Below are 23,564 nucleotides of genomic sequence, written 5' to 3'. Positions count from 1 at the left end.
GTATAATATTAAAGATCTGTAGTTGGGGTAAACACAGACAGCAAACCGCGACCAGCCAAGCAAAAACCACAAACAATCACACAGTGCCGTGAATTGTTTATTTTCAGCTAAATATAGGAGGCTAATGGAGAGTGGCTAATGGGTAATACACTTTTCAGAATGTTAAGACCAGTGTTGGCCGTAATGGTTAATTCTAATTAACAATTAATCAATTGCATTAACCATTAATTCCGCAATTAATCAATTGCATTACGCATCAATTTAATTAAAGTTAGTTAGAATTGAATCTTGAGACGTTTAATTACATTGATTGTCAATCTAATTGCCTATTTAATGGCATTATAGTTTCAAAAAATTAATTAGAATTACTCTCAATTGCATTAACGTTTAATGGAATTAAATATTTTTTTCATAAACCAATAATTAATGTTAATTTTGCTTGAAACTATTAAATGGGAATACACTCATTATTGGTGTATTTTTATTTGTCCCTGTCATATGTGAGTTGGAGACAAATGGGAAACGGGGACAAATGGGATTTATTCATTTATATGAAGCGCTTATTCGATTTGCTCCAGGCGGGGACAAATGGGAAAATATCGGATAATGATGTGTTCCCATTTGTCCCCACACCAATAAAGTGGGGAAAAATGGGAATAATTTATATGCAAACTGCACATATATTTCCTATATGTTCCCCGTGGGAACAAATGGGAATACACCCATTATTGTTATAATGGGTGCTCATAAAATAAATAAAATAAATAAAATAAATAAAATAAATAAAATAAATAAAATAAATAAAATAAATACAATAAATACAATAAATACAATAAATAAAATAAATAAAATAAATAAAATAAATAAAATAAATAAAATAAGTAAAATAAATAAAATAAATAAAATAAATAAAATAAATAAAATAAATAAAATAAATAAAATAAATAAAATAAATAAAATAAATAAAATAAATAAAATAAATAAAATAAATAAAATAAATAAAATAAATAAAATAAATAAAATAAATAAAATAAATAAAATAAATAAAATAAATAAAATAAATAAAATAAATAAAATAAATAAAATAAATAAAATAAATAAAATAAATAAAATAAATAAAATAAATAAAATAAATAAAATAAATAAAATAAATAAAATAAATAAAATAAATAAAATAAATAAAATAAATAAAATAAATAAAATAAATAAAATAAATAAAATAAATAAAATAAATAAAATAAATAAAATAAATAAAATAAATAAAATAAATAAAATAAATAAAATAAATAAAATAAATAAAATAAATAAAATAAATAAAATAAATAAAATAAATAAAATAAATAAAATAAATAAAATAAATAAAATAAATAAAATAAATAAAATAAATAAAATAAATAAAATAAATAAAATAAATAAAATAAATAAAATAAATAAAATAAATAAAATAAATAAAATAAATAAAATAAATAAAATAAATAAAATAAATAAAATAAATAAAATAAATAAAATAAATAAAATAAATAAAATAAATAAAATAATTAAAATAAATAAAATAAATAAAATAAATAAAATAAATAAAATAAATAAAATAAATAAATAATAAATTGATATTTATGACTTTATGAGACATTATCGGTTGTCACTATTACATACAAAATAGCCAAGGCGGCACTCGGGCCGCAAGTGATAGGTTCACGAGCCGCATGCGGCCCGCGGGCCGCAGGTTGCCGACCGCTGCACTAGACCTTTGATCCCTTGGACGTCTTTATAAAATTACGATATTTATTCTTGTTAATTGTTAATTATCAATCACATGTTTAATTTTCATTAAAAATTGTTTTAGTTTTTAATGGTTTGTAAAGCAATAACCATTAATTATTTTTAATTGTTAGTGGTTCGTAATAAATTAACATTAATGCAAATTGATGTTCAATGCAATTGATAATTAATTTTCCTTCAATGGTTAATGGCTAATGGCAATTAACCTTTTCAATGGTTAATTTTTAATGGTCAATTGCATTAACGTTCGGCCAACACTGGTTAAGACTCGTTTGAGGCTGACCATACATGAAAATGCTTACCACCCTGTTTAGTGAGAGTGCGAATTCCTAATAGGTACCTACGAGTATTCGGTGTGGTACCTAATGTTTTTCCGTACACCCGACATCTTTCGAAGTAGAAACTCACGAATTGATAATCGTAAACTTTGACACAGACTATGGACATCCTCGACTGTAATTCACTAACAACTAATAAAATAAAACATAAACACAAGCAATTGTACTAAACTTGACGAAATTTACAACTTAAACATGACTACGGTTCATTTTTGTATTAAACCTCATTTTTAGTGGAAGTTCTTACAAAATGTCACCCGTAAAATAGATAAACCAATGGCAACGCCATCAAAACCAAGAATTTGCCACAATGCTAGAAACAGGGCAAGCTATGCTGGCGCCATCCGTAAGATACTTCGACCGGCTAACCCCACTGAGAATTTATTCATCAAAATTTACTACTGGCACTTGTCCTACCGCCGACGATGAGTGATAAGCGAGTAGAACGATAAACTAGAAACGAGTGGGCGAGCGGCGAGAAGCGAGTGTTAGCTCCAATAGTTTTGTCGCTCGGCTATAGGCGAGTGTTCGATTGCGACGGGCTATTACTCGCGTCACTCGCTCGGGCGGTGCAGCGTAGCCGAACACGCAGACTATAGTCTCGCAGCTTGAGTTCTAAATACGAAGCGAGCATCGCCGAGCGAGTACCGCTGAGCTAGTTTTATCTTATCGCGGCGACAAACTAGTAGAGCGAGTGTTCTCGCCGGCACACACAGGCGAAAAATCAATAAAAGTCGGACAAAACCAAAAAACTTCTAAGTAGCCCCAACAGGCAAAAACCAATCTTAGCGGGTAGTCCAATAAACAGTGCACGCTACTCGCATAATCATTTTCATGTTAGAGTCATCTACGCGACACGTTCTCATTCCAAAGTTCGACTTGTTCAAAGGCGAATATTTTAGTGTTCTGCGAAGTGTTACTTATGTGCTTACTTATTTATCATTTGCTTTCAGAAAGTTGTGATTTAATGATGGATACCCTTCCAGGAGGTAATAACCTAATTACTAATAGTTACTTTTGATAGCTATGCTTGCTTGTTTATTATAAAAAAAAATAAGTGTAATGTCTTGTATTTTTTGCACATTGTTCAACTTCACCAAGGAGAAAAGTACAACTTCCTGATAGATCCGGTTTTGATATTATCAATTTTAGAAACTACAGAACTTGGGTTTTAACATACAACCATTATTTTATGCGACCTTACGCGACATTTTAACAAAATTTTCATTTTAATCGATGACTAGTTTAATCAAAAATGTGACTAAGCGACATTTTTTTTTAGGCAAATGGCTATGGAAGACACTTTCAAGAGACTTTCAGTGTCTTCCGATCCTTATATAACAGGACTAAGAAAATTGGGTGGTAAAAAGTCGCTTCCCAAGAAGCTTCGCTTTTAGAAGAAGATATTATGATCAAAATTTAATAAAATGTCATAATATAATTGTAATTTTGTTTTTATTAGTTGGCAAACCTGCATTAATACGATTTCTATAATAATCCTGAATGTTTAGGTTTTGTCCGACTTTTATTGATTTTTCGCCTGTGTGCGGCAGTGTGAACAGCCAGCGATGAACTATTAATATAATTATATGTGTCTCTTTTACTAACACAGGATCCCAATCTTTTGTTCGTTTCTTGGGCGAGAAAATCGCCGATAGTTAATCGCTTATTCGATCTTGGTGGGACAAGTGCCTATAAACTTCGAAGCTACTACTATAGCTACTTAATAGGGATACAAACACATATTGATAAATACATAAACTGCTAAAGACATAACATTTATTTTCCTGCTGCCAGGGAAAAGGCCATAAGGGCATAATTCAAGAACTCGCAAAGAATGCATCTATGAATTAATCAATAGGTAGGTATATGTTTAAAATAATTATGTAAGAGGTTTCAACGATGCTACTCAACATGCAAATTTCATTAATTAGAAATAACAAATAGAGCATATAATAGTAAGCCGGCCGTAACTCGTACCTCTGGGATGAATCACTCGTCGTAAACACCTGTGTTGTTGTTAAACACTGGATTAAACTTTCACCATTTTTACACATTATTAAATTGTAAGCGTTAAAAACGTTTTGAGAAGATTTGACTAAACTTGACAACAACATCTAGCCGCGAGTGTTTCTGAACTACCCGCACTTGATCTTGTGTGTCAGCTTGAACGTTTTGCGCACTAGAGATGTTGCTCTGTCGCCACACAATAGTCACAACAATAACGACATTTGATTTATCGACTGTCGATATTAGTTTCCGCTTACATTTAGTTAATTTACTAATGACTGGATTCCATGTGGATGAGAAACATCTCATCTGATCTGATCTGATGATCTGATCTCATCATGTGGCTGATTGAAAATAATTGCAATATCAGCGTTGTTCTATTAAAAACTATAAATGAAATTCGCAGCTCAGCAACTGACGGTATATACGTATATTTGACTATTATTATTTATCTACCTACCTATGTGGAGATGATGGTCGAGAGTGAATGATGTGAACTTTTATGTAAAAGTACCTAGGTACAGATTTTAATAACAATGTCCGTTAAATGAAAAAGTGTGCGTCAGCCATCTTGGATTTCAAAAAAGTCGAAAATATTTTTAAATCATAATTATGTTATTAAAAACTAATGGCATAAGGTAAATAATGGCATAACAAACAAGAATAAACTAACTTATCTAAAAAAAAATCTAATAACTAATACTAAATAAAATAAAATTAAATTTAAATTAAAATATGTCTAAGAAATTGGGCCCCTTTGGCATGGTGCCGAGGACGCTGGCAGCATATCCCCGCTGTATTGCTAAGCTAATGCGTTGAGCGAGAAAGCTGCCAGCTCTTCGGTCACCAGTGAAGTCGATCAGCCTTTTTCTAAGCTCTTTAAAAAGTTGTACAGAATTAGGACCCCACGGGCCAAGGGTCTCAACCCCAAATGGCATAAAAATAAACTCGGGGCCGAGACCCCTGTACTTCTGGAATTTGAGCTATTCGGCCGCTTTAGCCGCCGCATAAGAATATATATCTTTTTCACTCCACTGTTCGGAAATGTAACGTGGCAATAGATGGTCTAAAACCAAGCTGGAAAGTAGGCAACAGCTGTAGCACCTGAACCACCACTACTACAATGTTTCATTGTTATCATGCTAGTATTTTTTTATACAATTTTTTTTTAATGTTTGACGATCCTTTTGTGAAATTCTTAGTGTTAAATTTGACATGTATAATAATCCAATTTTATTATGGAATAATATTAACATCAATAAATTGCTCTGATAATTAGATTAAGATTAATTACGATTCATAAGAGCTTGTTGCTAGGCCTACATGAATAAAGTATATTTTGATTTTGATTTTTGATTTGATTCATCATCTGTCATTGGTGACAGTTCGCTACAGCAATGAGTATCATTTAAAACATAAAAATCAATAAAAGGCCTTTTTTGCGCAACTTTTTCCTTCAAAAATAAGATTAGGTTAATTATAGAACCAATTTCTTCTTTAAAAAAAATAGTCAAAATCATTCACTTCATTTTTAGGGTTCCGTACCCAAAGGGTAAAACGGGACCCTATTACTAAGACTTCGCTGTCCGTCCGTCTGTCCGTCTGTCTGTCACCAGGCTGTATCTCACGAACCGTGATAGCTAGACAGTTGAAATTTTCACAGATGATGTATTTCTGTTGCCGCTATAACAACAAATACTAAAAACAGAATAAAATTAAGATTTAAATGGGGCTCCCATACAACAAACGTGATTTTTGACCAAAGTTAAGCAACGTCGGGAGTGGTCAGTACTTGGATGGGTGACCGTTTCTTTTTGCTTTTTTTTTTGTTTTTTTTTTTGCATTATGGTACGGAACCCTTCGTGCGCGAGTCCGACTCGCACTTGCCCGGTTTTTTTTACAATTATCAATTCAGTTCACGCTTAAGGCGCTTTTTACTTTTGTAGCTGTAAAACACCTCTTAAAAGTGATAAAAAAAGTAAAAACCGGGCAAGCAATTCAAAAATTAGCATTTCACCGTCTTGCGCCAAACTGCTGATGTGATATTTAAATTAATAGGTATTGAGATTGAGCAGAGTCGCAAATAGAAAAAAAAATGTTTAAAAGAAAATGTCACTTGCTGAGACGCATATTTCCACTAGAGACTAGACCATCTACAACATATGTGTCCTTTACGTGGCACACAATTCATATCAGCGTATTTTTATGAATGAGTGGCTATAAATATATACCTACCTATCATAAGTTGGATGGTACCAATGTTTACTAAAAACATTTGACTGAACCGCGATAAGAAGTTATCATAATCTTTTGTTACAGATGTCACAACCGGCGGTGGCGTGAGCAATTGAACATTCCCGTTTTGAACGAACCACTACAATGGGAAATGGGATCGGAATGACCAAAAATTGAAAATGCTAAGTTCAAATCGAACCATCGACAGCGGGGATCCCAAACTACAGTGGATTACGAAACTCGTAGAAGAGTGCTATTTTGGAAATGTCAATCACAGTACGATATTTACTTCGACATCGAAGATTGATCAAGGTCAGTAACACTAGTTAGCACAAAAAATGTTATCGTTAACTTTAGGTTCATTTAAAATTAGTTTCCAACCATGCATAAGAGATCACGTTAAGGTTTCATGCCCAATTATACGTCAAGTATGGCGCTCCTATTAAATAAATAAGCATAAGCATGCATTGTCACTGTCAAGTAGATATTAGAATCATACGTCAACTCAGTGCAAATTTAACGTGGTCAGAGCCTAGTCATGATTATACTTACTACAAGCTGTAGGTCATTATTTGTGCCAATAAGAAGGATACTGTAACCGGGACTGTTACTGTAGGTAGTGTACGATGAAACGTTCACATATAGGTATTGATATTTATTCTGGTAGGTAAGTAGGTAACAAAAAATGTTGACTCACCTGTTTTAAAATCGACTGCATTTCAGTGAAATGTAAATCAGCGGTTGGTACACAAATTGTAATTCTCTATGACTGAATGTTATCGCGGATTCCGCGGTCGCGATTGATGTTTCAATTTGCTAACATATTGTATTAAATTACCATCACATCATCCATTTAGTGTAGCAGACGACAAAATTACAACTTGTAAGCGAGCCTAAAAAGCAAAACATTTGTAAAACTGTTACGTTGGTACACCTAAAGTGAAAAGTGTGTTTTTTTAGAAAAGTGTGTTTAGTAATATGTACTTTAGTACGTTTAAAGAATAAAAGTTAGGTAGACCACAAAATACCATAGAGTTGACGCGAAAAAAACACTATCCCACCTACTATATGCGTAGGGGCGAGGTAGGTACTCTAAATATTAAATTTATAGTTTGTAGGTCTTATCGGCGTGATTGATTTATTTACACAAGGCAAATCACAGCTTTCTAATAATAAAGGTCAGTGGTCTATGCTGCGGGTGGACAGATATACAGACAGACAAACAGATGGACATGAGGGTTGCTAGATGAGTAATCCTTTAATATACTAAAGGGTTACTTTAATATAGGTATTTAAGGATTAGGATTGGTTAGGATTATTTGGATTATTAGGATTAATATATCCTTTGATACCTAGAGTAGGTATTCCCGAATATAATATATTTTTTATTTCTAAACTTTTAACAAAAATATTGTAATATGTAAAAGAAATAAAACTATGTTATGTACAATATTCAACATTAGGTACAATACTTTTATTGCTTAAACTCTTTGGTCTTTTTAGGTGTACATAATAGTACATTTCGATGCTAGTGCGGAAGGTATGTCATTACTTCACGAGTACCGAGATATCTTGCCACGAGCCGCAGGCGAGTGGCAAGACTCGGGACGAGTGAAGAATGACATTTCCGCACGTGTATCGAACGACGTTTTTTAATACAGTTGCGAAAAAATAAGAAAAACATTGTTAATCGTACACTAAACAAAAGTGGTAACAGTGACAGCTCGGTTAGACATCGTCTTTAAGTATATTATATCTATGGGCGTTTGGCAGCTATTCCGTTCCATTCAGTCAACTTATTAAGAACGGAATTTTCAATATTGAATATTAAAAAATAAACGTGTTATAATGATGAAGAGGTAAGTAATTAAATATGAAATATGTAATATTTTTCGTATTCTTACATTAACGGTAGGTTTTTATGCTGATTACGACATTTAAAGGAAACTAATATTAACACTCATCAATAAGTAGTCGTGAATTGGAAGAAGTATAAATTTAAAAAAATTGGAAAAGTAAAAAGCACTAGTTCGAGATAACCAACTTTCCGCACGCTAAACAGCTACGTAAAGTAGCACTTTTTGAGCAACTGTATTAAAAAATAATATGGAAATTACTCTCTCAATCCTATAATATGTCTAGGGCCGATGTCAATCAATTTAACAATTTCCATAGTAATGTAAATCGGTACCCAAACCAAATGAGACCTGGCGATGTCTACAAAGACACGAGTGCCTGGCCCCAGGCGACCCGGAACTGAAATGCGCGCTCCAGAAATATCATTACGAGATCAAACAAAAGTTCCTTATCCAACCTACATTGTAAAATTAAATTCCGTTGCATAATTGACAGCAACGTCTACGTGGTACACAGAAGGGCTACTCGCACCATTCACTAACCCGGGGTTAACCAGTTAAACCTAGAGTTACCATGGTTGCCAGTACAATTTGACACTGGGTTAACCGGTTAACCCTGAGTTAGTGGGATGGTGCAAGTGACACTAAGTGTTCAGTCCAAGGCCGGGCATGTGATCAATTGTTTATTTTTTTAAAAGGACGTAATGGTTCCAATGCCCAATTCCAATTAACTATGTCACCCTTAAAGGAGGTTCGCGTAACATTGCAAACTGTGGCCGACACGAATGTTGACCATACTGAAGATAACATAATATTTGCTAAAAATAAAGCTTACAAATATAGGGCTTCTAATCGAACATAAATTACTTATTTAGTTTATTTTTTATGTTGTCGGGCTCGTGTTGGACTCGGTCACGGAAGAAAGAATGAGCGCGCCGGTGGACTCGGTTCAGAGTCATTCAGACCAAATGTAACGTACCTATTAAAACGTGAACTTGTTTGACCTATTAGATCCCTGGTGTCCGGCGATGTTCGACGGATTTGCCTGCTGGGACCCGACGCCGGCGTCGGCTGTCGCAAAACAACGTTGTCCAGAATTTGTCATCGGGTTCGACCCCAGACGCTACGTGTTTAAGAGGTAAGTAGGTTTTAAACATTATTAATGCTAGGATTGCACAGTCATTTTACTACAGATCGATTAAAATACTAGAAGAGACTGTTGGGCAGTCAACACTTTTGAACATTACAAATTTGCAATTGTAATTGTATATTCCACCTGCAATGTAACCTGATTCTTACATACAATAAAGAACTTGATAAATAAAACATTATTGCAAATATTTAAAATGATTACGTTGAATAACAACTGTGTTAACATTGAAAATACTAACTAAACCAAACTTGTTCGATTTTATTTACGATGAAATTAATTGCAAACATCCGCTGCTATAATTTGTCTAGGTTTTCACAAACAGAATATCTGGCAAACGTAACTCTGAGGAATGAAATTAAATTAAATGAAACCTCGGATGATGTAGAATAAGTTATTATATTTAGCTATGCTTGAATAAGAAAACATGACTTACTACTCGGACAAACTTCTTGATATATTGAATTGTAATTTGATTGTTAGAGCTGCACAGTCTACATAGGTACGGCAATTAGGGTCAGTTCTTAGAGCATTTAATAACTGGAGTGGCCATTAAGAGCTTACCCTTGTGCCGAAAAACATGTAGAATTAGCAATACATTTGACGTCCCCTCCCTAGCAATGCACGCAGGAGAACTTTCCAAAGTTGCGAAACTTTCCACATGAGAAATTCTCGGTAACTTCTGAGAATGTTCTCGAGAACGAGAATTTATTTATTTATCGTAGTTTATACCATGAATATTCACGATAGTTTAGGTGTAGTCTTTACCCCCAGAAAATTCCGACTTTTGGTCATCCGCTTCCGGTCAGAAAAATGTATGACGGCCCGGCCAAACGGTCAGGTTTAGGTGGGGGGTGCTCGACCAAATGTCATAGAGGGACCCTGGCAGATTTTGACGCCGCCATTTTTTTTCAATATGGCCGACTTTTTTTTTACTTTTTTAATTTTGTCCTAGCGCGCTGAAATTTTGGTCACGGAATCTCGGGGTCCCCTAGATACCTATAAAAATTTTTTTTTGGAAAAATGCTACAGTTTCGGGAAAACTGGCCACTTTTATTTTGTATGTCAACTTTTAAACAGTGCGTGATAGGTGGGGGGTGCTCGACCAAATGTCATAGAGGGCCCCAAGACAAAACAAACTGCATTAAAAAAAAAATGGCCGACTTTCTTTTTAAATTTTTTAAATTTGGTCCGAGCGCGCTGAGATTTGGCATGGCGGGAGATAGAAGCCTCTAGATTCTAATGAAACAAAAAAATAATTTTGGAAAAAATTGTCGAAAGTCGAAATGTTCTCTGTTATACAGTGAGAATTTAAGCAACTTATTGGTAAATTTATCACATCAACAAAATAGCTAACTGTAATAGACAATAATATATGCATAATAACATTTAGTTTTAAGTTATACCTATTTCAACTTTATTTCAAGTATATTCTCTTGTTTAAACAATAATTTCCATGTTGCAGGAATGTTCTGAGAACATTCTCGAGAAGGTTTCCGCTTTTTGGGAATGTTCTGCAATTTGTACATTGCTACCCCTCCCCCGCAAAAATCGGCAGACTGTTTGGTAAAGAAAATGACAGCGATGACATCTCCAGTTACTAAATGCTCTAAGGGTCAGTTGAACCAAACAACCTATCACCGTTAAAACGTTCGCTTAGTTTTGAGAAGTTTCATAGTTCACAGCCTGATTAACGTTGATCAGGGGCGAATTTCGACATGTACAACTGTCAGATTTCGCGTCTACCTCAAATCAACACTTGATTTTGATTCTATCAAGTGTTGATTCGACCAACTGTGGATAATATCATTGGGTACAACACAAACTCATTAATAGAAGAAATAATTTAACCAAAATCAACTTTGTTTTATTATTACCTATATTACTATACGTTTTATAATGGCTCTGAACTCGGAGTGGTTAGGTTTGGTTTGGTTGTCACCTAACTGTGGATAACTAATGTCAACATTGTACGTATTCGAATACTCTCAATTTTTCCCACATCAACGGGAGAACTCGGCACCTTGTCAAATACCCCTTCAGTACGTCAAGTATGGTGAGTGCAACCGGGCCTTAGTCTTATATCTTTTTGACCTTACTTGAGGACCGTAAAACATGTTGAGATAGACATATCTCATCCCAAGACGGCAAGGACACAATAAAACGAGCTTAAGTACGTCTCTTTTATTAGGCGTCGTTCTCTGAATGTCCATTATTGTTGAGGATATGTGTATTTGTAGCACAGCATACCTTTGTATTCAATACCACCGTTACGAAAGAAAAGAAATAAGAAAAGAAATAAGAATTCTATTAAGAATAGAACCAAAAATTGCGAATACATCCGAGTCTCGTGTGCATGTTTTTATTAATAATATTACAGTCTGTTCTGACTTAAGAATACAAATCTTGAAATCTTACAAGCAAGGTTTGAACCCGTTCCAAAAGTCAGATACCTATAGCCACTACCTACGTTACCTATAGGTGCTACATTCACTTAGATTAGTAAGTACTTAGATACTGCTATACTTACTGCTGCTATGTAGGTCTATAAGGTTTACTCGGGTAATTCCGAATGTCGAAAACTGTCGGATAATTCCGAAAAGAGACTTTTATTATGATGGAATTAAGGGTGATTTTCATCTGAATTTCGGAATTATCCGACATTCGGTATTACCCGAATACATCTTACCTATGTATTACCTCAATTAAATACGGTAGTATAAGCCATAAGGAAATTCAACCTGTTGATTTGACCATCGGGTTGATTTTTCTGATAACACGATATTCTTTTTGTTTGTAGATGCACAGAAAATGGGACATGGTACATGCGTCCGGATGATAAAAAACCGTGGACGAATTACAATACTTGTGTCGACCTGGAAGACTTAGATGTGAGTACTTTATATTCTATTAATTATTTGCTGCGTCTGTGTAGAACCTGTCAACTATCCCTTTCCCACCTCGTATTTACCCGCATAAATCAGTTTTCATCTCTTTTTTGGAATCAAAATAGTGTTGATAGAAATACTTGTTACGATGAGGTATCTATGGTTGAATAATAATCTATAATAAGTATTTGAGCGAATTGCCGGTATTCTTAACGGTCGCCCTTTAATCGTCTATAATATCTATCTTACAGTGGCCGAAAATGTTTAAAGTCCTAAATATACCTATGATATTAGGTATGTTTGAAAAGGCGATGGATTAACATGTTTACAGATTGAAATGCTTTACAAACTTGCAAGGTACAAATTGTAAAACATTTGCTTACAACATTACCTCCCCTTGGTACAGAATTATTCATATTCTCGTCGGGTTTTCCCGGTAAAACGAAATTCGCAACACGCTCACTGTTAACTTATTCTGTTCCAGCCAGCCCGTAAGTTAATAAGTAAACATCAAGCCAATAAAACATTAATGATATAGTAAAGAACGACTACCATTAAGATCAATACCCAACTGACTTAATCAATTCGATACAATTTAACCTATTAAGGGCCAGTTGCACCATACCACTAACCCGGGTTAACCAGTTAAACTTAGAGTTACCATGGTTACCAGTACAATTTGACACTGGGTTAATTTTAATGGTTTAACCGTTTAGCCCCAGGTGGGATGGTGCAAATGGCGCGTAAGATAAGCGCTCGTATTTCGCCTTTGACAATTACTTACCAATGAAAACTTCTACTTAATTTGTCTTGGTGTGATGAATTTCTAGGAGATGAAAACTGAAATACCATAATGAGGAATGGGAAGACAAGTTTAGATCGACGAAATACTATTTGACACTGGGTTAACGGTTTAACCGGTTAAGACCCGGGTTAGTGGGATGGTGCAAGTGGCGCTTAGCATTAGTACTCGTAATTCGCCTTTGACAATTACCAATGAAAACTTCAACTTAATTTGTCTTGGGGTGATGAATTTCTAGGAGATGAAAACTGAAATACCATAATGAGGAATGGGAAGACAAGTTTAGATCGACGAAATACTATTTGACACTGGGTTAACGGTTTAACCGGTTAAGACCCGGGTTAGTGGGATGGTGCAAGTGGCGCTTAGCATTAGTACTCGTAATTCGCCTTTGACAATTACCAATGAAAACTTCAACTTAATTTGTCTTGGGGTGATGAATTTCTAGGAGATGAAAACTGAAATACCATAATGAGGAATGGGAAGACAAGTTTAGATCGACGAAATACTATTTGACACTGGGTTAACGGTTTAACCGGTTAAGACCCGGGTTAGTGGGATGGTGCAAGTGGCGCTTAGCATTAGTACTCGTAATTCGCCTTTGACAATTACCAATGAAAACTTCAACTTAATTTGTCTTGGGGTGATGAATTTCTAGGAGATGAAAACTGAAATACCATAATGAGGAATGGGAAGACAAGTTTAGATCGACGAAATACTATTTGACACTGGGTTAACGGTTTAACCGGTTAAGACCCGGGTTAGTGGGATGGTGCAAGTGGCGCTTAGCATTAGTACTCGTAATTCGCCTTTGACAATTACCAATGAAAACTTCAACTTAATTTGTCTTGGGGTGATGAATTTCTAGGAGATGAAAACTGAAATACCATAATGAGGAATGGGAAGACAAGTTTAGATCGACGAAATACTATTTGACACTGGGTTAACGGTTTAACCGGTTAAGACCCGGGTTAGTGGGATGGTGCAAGTGGCGCTTAGCATTAGTACTCGTAATTCGCCTTTGACAATTACCAATGAAAACTTCAACTTAATTTGTCTTGGGGTGATGAATTTCTAGGAGATGAAACTGAAATACCATAATGAGGAATGGGAAGACAAGTTTAGATCGACGAAATACTATTTGACACTGGGTTAACGGTTTAACCGGTTAAGACCCGGGTTAGTGGGATGGTGCAAGTGGCGCTTAGCATTAGTGCTCGTAATTCGCCTTTGACAATTACCAATGAAAACTTCAACTTAATTTGTCTCGGGGTAATTCATTACCACAAAAATTTAAAGACCATAATGAAATCTTTATTTGTGATATACTTCGAGCACAGGAATAATGTTAAATAGCAGAGTAAGCAGCCATTTGACGTTATGAGTATGTTCGCAGTTCCGGAGCATCGTGAACGACGTATACGTGGCGGGCTACTCGCTCTCCGTCGCCGCACTCATACTCTCACTAATCATCTTCTTCTATTTCCGGTAAGTCAACCAATATAATATATAGCATAACAGCCGTATTCGAACAATGAGATACGTCAAATACTAGATATTGAAACGATATGGATTAGATATGTCAGTGTCAAACAAGTGTCAAAATTGACATTTCTTCAAACAAAAACCTCACGTTTGACACTGACATATCTAATCCATATCGTTTCAATATCTAGTATTTGACGTATCTCATTGTTCGAATACGGCTGTAAGTTTGCAGTGGCGTAGCTGGGTGAGGCCGAATGGGGCCTTCGCCCACTGCCTAGCACTGAGGGGGCTCGCAAAGCCAACCTTTTTATTGCCTTGGGAAAATATATTGAATAGGGCCTCGCAGATGTGGTTTTCGCCCACTGCTAAATTGGTTCACGCTGTAAGTTTGTCCTATTATACTAAAGTTAAATCGAATGGTACATAGTTATTTAAATCATAACACAGGATCACAAAGGCAAAACTTGAGATAATTATGAAACAATATTTACTCGTGTGTTAGAAATTAGCTTTAAAATTTGCTCGGTTGTTTCTAGTTTGCACATGGTTTGCTTGTCTTTTCTGTAGGTATGTCTATTATATCACTGTAAGATTTTACCTAACTTTGAAGGCAGTTTATTATTAATTAGTCTTAATAAGTCCTTTGTTTTGTTCCATTCTAGGCCACATCAATCTTACTACTGTTTTTATTTATCTTATTATATCCTATACTGTGTTTTAAGTAAGAGTTAAAACAAAACAATCCGTTGAAATAGTTATTAGAGAGATAACATGACCTACTTAATATAGGTAATTACCTAGCCTAGCACTTAAAAATAGGTTCTAATACTTCTAATAATGTATGAAAATATTTGTAAAATAGTATACCATTTTATATGTATTTCGTTACTTACTGTAGACCTACACTCACATCGTTATTTGTGATGCTCATATATGTACTTTACTCACTACAAATTGTTTTCCTTCGCTTTGCGGTTCCATATTGGATTTTGTTAACGCATTTTCTTTTGCAAAGGAAACGACCACAGTACCTAATTTATAGGGGAGTAAAACCAAAGGAATTCGTAACACATAGGACTTTTTTACAATTAGCTGGATATGCCTCGCTTGCCCGCTCACTGAAACAATCTCAGTCTCTTTGAAGTTAGGTACGTAGATAATTTTACTAACTAGATATTATACATTTACTTGAGTATCATATTCAATTAAATTTATAATATCTGCATCGCTTTTACGCGTATTCGACTGTTCTACGTATATGTGTGTAATTAACATTAGCCGCCTATTTTTATTTGCGAGTAACATATAATATTCCTTTGTAAGTAAACATTCTAAACGTTTAATAATTATTATACTAATTTGATTACCGCCTATTTACAAGCTTTTATTTAGTTTCATCTAACCGTTGTCTGTGTGTAATTAAATCTTGCAAGTTAAATTTGATCCACTTCCCGGTTTCCGATTGAGCTGTGCATACATATGTAAGTCGGGTGACAATTAGGGTTTCTGGTTTCTCGACCTTTTTAATTTCTCGAGGCACGGGAATTCTCGACCAAGATTTCTCGAGTTTCTCGAGTATCTCGAGAAATTTTGAAAGCTCCAAAAACACCATGTTATTTAAATTTTTTTGCTTTTTTACAAATCAAACTCGTAGGAATCGTAGGTGAGATCAATAATTAAACATATGGTACATTTTTAGTGACCATAAATTGCACTTAATAATCAAAAATACAACAACAAAAAAAAACTATAGGTGCAGGCGTGCGCACCGGCGATGTGTTATGCTATAGTGTATTTCTTTACGTGTCAACAAAATGTAAACAAACCACAATATGGTATTTTATTAGGCAGCAATATTCAAGTCAATAAATTTAACTCGATGTGACAAAACTTACAGAAGTTTTACTACGTAATATTAATTACTCGTACTTACTAAATTGTAATATTTTGCTAATTGGAATATATCGGGATGATTTGATTTATCAATAGTAATTTAGTTTTGTAATATTTGTTATTACACTTATTACATGGTCCTATAATTCGTTACAATTTTTTTAAAGTGTTATTCAGTAAAAAGACGCAGCATGAATGTTATTAAAATCATGATAGTTCAAAAGTTTCAAAACATGAAAAGCGGTTAAAGCTAGAACGATAGGGGACGGATCAAGGTAGTTTTTTATTTGGTTGGTAATAAATGTTTTAAGTAGGTTCCTACCTGAAAATGTAAAAAAAAAATTGTTCATATTTATTTAACTGCCTAAAGAAATACAAAAAGAAATACATAATAGACACCTCATGTTATACGCGTGTTTTCTTTTTACTTATCACTAGAGATTTATTTCTCGAGTTCTCGAGGCATTGAATATTTTTTTCCCGTCTCGACTTAGGACAAATTTCTCGAGATTTCTCGCCTCGGGAATTCTCGAGCAGAAACCCTAGTGACAATGCAATATTATGGTGTCATCGAGCTGATCTGATGATGGAGACCGGAGGTGGTCGTAGGAAATCTGTGGTAAAACAACGAAACCTAATTGTGTTTGGGGTTCTTAGAATTATCTCGATGAGTTATAGTTGCCTGTGGAAAAAAGTACAGTCGGCGATAAAAGCTTGTACCAAAAATGAAATTTTTGCCAAAAACTTATTTATGTGTCTGGTCGCTGATGGTCACATAATCACACAATACAAGTTAGATGTTAGGTGAGGTTATTCACGAAAACACTGCAAGCTTGTTTCTCTTTTTTTTTTCATCTCACTTTTATATATAATAGGTATTTTATTTATGTAATATATTTTCTTATAACATAACTATATTTGTGTTGTCAGCAATATAGCGTATACAAAAATAAGTTATCTATTCTGTTTCCAAAAGTTACAATACCTAGATGCTAGATCCTAATTAAGTATCAAGTTCAAAATGCATTTTTATAAGTATTTTTAATAGTTAAAGGTCCAAATCTGCCACTTAAACTAAGTATTATGTATATTCTGGACGAAACACAAAGTTTTGGATTTTTGTCGTAAACGGTAGCTAATGAATCGATTTGAAGATGATTTTGCCTATAGATATAATTACTGGTTTAATTTTGCAGAATAAAGATAACTTCGAAATGTAAGCGGTATGAATGTGCTTATGCGATATATCAGCGAGTATCATGTTGACGTTAAATATTATCAGTCGACAGGAAATTGTGTAACATGTTACTTTAATTTGATATTTTGTGCGAAATGTAACATAAGCAAAACCCGACAACCTGATATTTATTTACTATACGTTTAATTAAGATAGTTTATGCCGTAATAATTTAAAGACAAATGGAGTTAAGAGCCAACAGGAGTGGTTATTTCTCCATACAAACGTACTCGACTGTTTCCTCCGTGGGTTTTGATGCTAGAGCAATGATTTTTTCAACACAGATTAATATTGTTAATTTCTGTTGCGCTGTTTTAGCTTTTTTGATATTTTTGTTTTTAAGGCGCTAGAGCTCTTCAAAAATGGTCAAAATGGCCTCATTGAATATGCCACAATGAGAGGCGTAGCATTCAAAACTGATATCAATTAGACAAAAAGCAAAACGGTCCGACACAGGTAATTTCATAATCATTTAGATTTCCAAATTTGGTTACGATTGGTTAAGTTTTGGAGGAGGAAACAGTCGAGTACGAGACCTCGATTTTTGAGATTTTTACGCAGGATTTTTCGCCTTGTCCTTATTGCACTAGTTTTAGGAGCCGCTTCCGTTAGCGAGACGGGTATATTTACCTAAAATGTCTAAAACTCAGCTCCTGTTTCGTCTTAAAGACAAATCTTCCTTGTATTTTGTTTACGCCGTAAAATATTTCTATTCTACGGTTACGACTAAAATTTGTTGGGTTATTTATTCCCATGCGCATTGTAATATGACTGAATTGGAGGCACATTTTAGGTCACTCCGATGCACCAGAATTCGTATCCACATGCATTTGTTTACGTCCTTCGCTCTAAACAACATCCTGTGGATCGTGTGGTATAAGACTGTGGTCAACGAAGTCGACGTGGTCCGGAACAATGAGGTATGGAACCCAATGTATTTTTATGAAAATTTTTGAATTGACCTACATAAAACCAACAAAACGGAACTCTCAATTCGGAATCCTAAGCATCAATGGGACACCCAAGCCATGCACCCTATATATGGATATAGTCTATTTTTAATAAAATACCTATTTTCTAATGGTTTAATTACGGTACGATATAATTATGTTCTCTGTACCTTCCATACGTATCACATTTCCTACACAACATTTTGTGATACTGATTATTAAATTTATCAATAATTGGTACGAATATTATTTACATACTTAGCACATTCAAAGGTATTTTGGATATCACCATACCTTTACTTTGTAATTACTTTCAATTCGGGTAGGCTAAGACACAATTTTGCACCACATTTTAGGGATTTTGGTACAATTCTTTTTGATACTTGTTTACGCACATACATTATGGCTGTTAAGAAGCTAAAATTTTTTAGGAACAATTAAGGCACGTAAACCTACTTCTGCCCCACCCTTTAAAAATGCTGGGTATGCCTATTAAGTTCTCGCTTAGAATTTAAATGTTTTTTTTATCGTAGGAATGGTGTCAAATACTCCACATAGTCACAAATTACTTTATGGTGACGAGCTACTTATGGATGTTTTGCGAAGGCCTACATTTGCACATCGCTCTAGTTGTGGTACGTATAATATATCTTATGCATATATCGGATTTAGTGTCAATAGGTAAGAATAAGATGCGTCGTCTCGTTTTATTAGCACTTGAATCCTTTATGCCAGGGCTCCCAGCGGTCCAATCCGGCCCGCGGGAGCAAGGCTCCAGGTGTTCAGCCTTAACAGCAGCAACTAGATACACTTCCCCCCCTTCAGCGCCGACGGTGGCCCGCGAAAATTGCGAAAATTCTGAGGCGCACGCAATATGGCCCTCAGGTAAAAAAGTTTCGAGACCCCTGCTTTATGCTAATTTCCGCTATTTTAAACTTTTTCCAAATAAGACGACTTGTTTTATTTTACATAAAGAATTCAAGTGCCACTAGGGTCTATGGCACTTAAGATCATTGTGAGTTCACTGTGATAATGATGTATGTTTAATTTTTACATTTTTTAAGCTTATCTCGAGGTCTACAGCTCACAGGTCCACTAGTTATAGGTTGTTTGATGTCTTTTATATTAATAGAGTAATGCTTGTTAAGTTAACAATGTTAACACTTAACGGTTACACCCCGTAGGTATATTTTGATTAAATTTGACAAGTCATACGACCTCTAAATAAACTCATTCCAATCGATACGATACGTAAACATGCGCCGCTCGATGCCAGTTATTATCGAAGAACCATAAGTTTACAGTAATAAGAAATTAGTTTATTACCTACAGATTTTTTTTTAACTGATCTTCTTAAAATGAATATACTTATTAGCATTTTTATATCCTAGTCTTTTCATCAATTTCAATCAACCCCAATTTATTTATTTCAAATTTCTCTAGCAAAAGTTTTGTATGGGCGATAAGAAGTAATAACAGTAATATAGTACCATTATTTGCTCGCAATATCTTCAAAAATTATTAATTAAATATGTCTTAAGTCAGTCGGGGTATTACAATTTACAACCCATGGTGAAGCCAAAATCAGCCTAAATATAATTAGGTGCAGTGGGTTTAGCAAAGGGCGTACGTACTACGTGGTCGTCAGAAGGTTAAAAGAAGCAGTTTGTCCTAAGTTTGTCATTGGAAATGGCCAACAGGTATTCATAAAGGACGAGGTGGCGATGCGCGGGTTCGTGGCGCTCGGCTGGGGGCTGTCGCTCGTGGTCGTGGCAGCGTACGCGACTGCACGGTACCTCACACCCGGTGCAACAGATCGGTAAGTCAACACGGTGTATATTTTAAAGTTTTGCATAGTCAAAATGCTACTGCAATGCAAGTTTTTATTTCCCACCATTGACTCTTAAATTAATTTTAGTCATATAGTCATCAAGTCAAGGAGTTAATAAAAATTAACCTTTCACGCCGTTCACTTACAATTCTTAAGCCTTACCTACTTATTGCAAATACAGGAAATTAGGAAACAAAAGATATGGATATAACTTCTGAACAAAATTTTGTTCTCATATCCCTCACAAAATTAAACACGATCGTGATTTTGTTTCCTATCTAGTCAACTTTACCTTTTCAAGTGTTGGTTGAAGTCTGCCCTTGCAAAAGTCTAATCTCTGGACTATGAATTTATCATGACATTTGCCCTTGATTAAAACTAGTAAAAATGGAATATAAAAATTACAATTTGGCGTTAAGAGTAGATATTTTTTAATACAATAGTCATATAATTTTGATCAGTCAAATATATTTGATTATTTGCCATATGTATTTCAAGTCAAATATTAGATGTTACAATTTACATAAACATTCGTTTTAGACAACCTTATTATCAACACTACGAGCAGACTACTATGAGGCGACATTCGTTTTCCTTACTTATAAGAACCTGATGTTCATAAATTAATCTAGTAACACAAAGAAATGTGTCCAGTATTTATCGGATAGGCTTAATAGCGACAAGTCACGGAAATAAGATCGGGAATAGGGAATGATCATATACCTACCTACTTACTTTAACACATTTGCTTGGGCGCGTTTAGTCCAAGCGTTTTTCTTGTAGTTTAAATTATGGTTTAAATATAAGTTTTCCTTGGTAGTTGGCTAGCGTAGGTACCTACTTAGCTGCGTGTGGCAGACTGAAGACAGATAATATATATAATAATTAGGTATATCCCCTAAGTTGGAAGGTCAGAGTAAAAACATGGATTATCAACGAACTCAGGCTCATTTAGAATGCAACCGGAATAGTTAAGACGAAAAATATACCAAGAATTCTTAAAAAAATGCACAACAGTTTATATTTAAATTTTGTTGTTATTCACCCGAATGTAGGGTTTCTGGTTTCTCGACCTTTTTAATTTCTCGAGGCACGGGAATTCTCGACCAAGATTTCTCGAGTTTCTCGAGTATCTCGAGAAATTTTGAAAGCTCCAAAAACACCATGTTATTTAATTTTTTTTGCTTTTTTACAAATCAAACTCGTAGGAATCGTAGGTGAGATCAATAATTAAACATATGGTACATTTTTAGTGACCATAAATTGCACTTAATAATCAAAAATACAACAACAAAAAAAAACTATAGGTGCAGGCGTGCGCACCGGCGATGTGTTATGCTATAGTGTATTTCTTTACGTGTCAACAAAATGTAAACAAACCACAATATGGTATTTTATTAGGCAGCAATATTCAAGTCAATAAATTTAACTCGATGTGACAAAACTTACAGAAGTTTTACTACGTAATATTAATTACTCGTACTTACTAAATTGTAATATTTTGCTAATTGGAATATATCGGGATGATTTGATTTATCAATAGTAATTTAGTTTTGTAATATTTGTTATTACACTTATTACATGGTCCTATAATTCGTTACAATTTTTTTAAAGTGTTATTCAGTAAAAAGACGCAGCATGAATGTTATTAAAATCATGATAGTTCAAAAGTTTCAAAACATGAAAAGCGGTTAAAGCTAGAACGATAGGGGACGGATCAAGGTAGTTTTTTATTTGGTTGGTAATAAATGTTTTAAGTAGGTTCCTACCTGAAAATGTAATAAAAAAAAATTGTTCATATTTATTTAACTGCCTAAAGAAATACAAAAAGAAATACATAATAGACACCTCATGTTATACGCGTGTTTTCTTTTTACTTATCACTAGAGATTTATTTCTCGAGTTCTCGAGGCATTGAATATTTTTTTCCCGTCTCGACTTAGGACAAATTTCTCGAGATTTCTCGCCTCGGGAATTCTCGAGCAGAAACCCTACCCGAATGGATATTAATGGAAACCTATTGGTTCATTTAATTGCGCGCTGTCGCCTCGAGAAATGGGTGACGAAGAGAAATGGACGACGATGAGGACTATGGACGCTTCTACAAGCTTTTATATTAACCGTAATTAACGAGCTCTTTTGTGCATGTTCCGCTTGCATACCGTCTCGGGTGTTTTGTTTTTACAGCCCTTTGCCATATTCCACGAGGTGAATATATACATATAAATCATACTATGCAGCTTTTACTATGACAAACTCACAAATTGTGGCAAGAATTTGGTTGTTTTGCTTATAAATTTTGGTTGTTAGAAGTTGCTCATTATAACCTATAGATATATTCACCTCGCTGTGTGGCTAAAGGTAGAAAAAACACCCCGTGTGTATACAAAAACGCTATATTTACCATTTAAGCTTTTAATTTATGGAATTACATAGGTATCTTCACCTTGTTCAGCTTCAGTTGGCTTCAACTTTGTTTGCTGACAAAATTTACTTCTTTATTTACAATAGACATTAGCAGGTTATGAGCAAACATACCTACTTACCTAATTACGTTGTTAGACAACATTATATCATGCGTGTCTTTGACTAGTATTTCAACATGTAACATAGGTAAGTACATACCGATCACGATAAGAAGCGCCCTGAAAAAGTAAAATGTCGCCACGCTTGACCCCGCTCCAGACACCCAACCGCAGCACATATCCTCCCAATGTCTGGTCCCGGACATTTTGTTTAGTTTTTGAGTGCGAACCGTTTCATATTAATATATCAATGCTATAGCGAATGTTTAAACTGTTCTTTCATCCAGCAATTTTAGTCATTTTTAATAAAGGGAATAATACATTATAGAGTCTAAGCCATCTTTGCACCGACTTGAAAAGATCAATGTGAGGGAGTGTCATTAAAAACGTCATATGAAATGTAACATTAGATACCTAGTGATAACATTACCACACTTTGGCATACAGAGTTAACTTTACTGAATTTGTTTGCTCTTGCGAATGAATGAAATTTGTTTTAAATATTCTCTCTTCGCTATCCGGATTTAATAAATAATTTTCAATAATGGACATCAAACAGCTATGTTGAAATTTTGTAAGTAT

General features: G+C 34.4%; 1 protein-coding gene across 1 annotated transcript in view; it reads left to right on the top strand.

The window, feature by feature from the left end:
• The first annotated feature begins 6,318 nt into the window (after positions 1–6,318).
• LOC134679311 (calcitonin gene-related peptide type 1 receptor-like) overlaps positions 6,319–23,564 on the top strand; it is a 37,485-nt gene continuing 20,239 nt past the window's right edge. Inside the window, exons 1-7 of the mRNA XM_063538216.1 lie at positions 6,319–6,674; positions 9,230–9,356; positions 12,169–12,259; positions 14,455–14,546; positions 18,470–18,596; positions 19,160–19,261; positions 20,327–20,445. Coding sequence (XP_063394286.1) covers positions 6,542–6,674; positions 9,230–9,356; positions 12,169–12,259; positions 14,455–14,546; positions 18,470–18,596; positions 19,160–19,261; positions 20,327–20,445 — 791 coding nt within the window. The 5' untranslated portion in view covers positions 6,319–6,541. The remainder of the gene's footprint in view (positions 6,675–9,229; positions 9,357–12,168; positions 12,260–14,454; positions 14,547–18,469; positions 18,597–19,159; positions 19,262–20,326; positions 20,446–23,564) is intronic.

This window comes from Cydia fagiglandana, chromosome Z, assembly GCF_963556715.1.
Source record: "Cydia fagiglandana chromosome Z, ilCydFagi1.1, whole genome shotgun sequence".
Lineage (NCBI taxonomy): Eukaryota > Metazoa > Arthropoda > Insecta > Lepidoptera > Tortricidae > Cydia > Cydia fagiglandana.
Note: the sequence above shows the minus strand (reverse complement) of the source record. Positions and strands in the feature narration are given on the sequence as shown.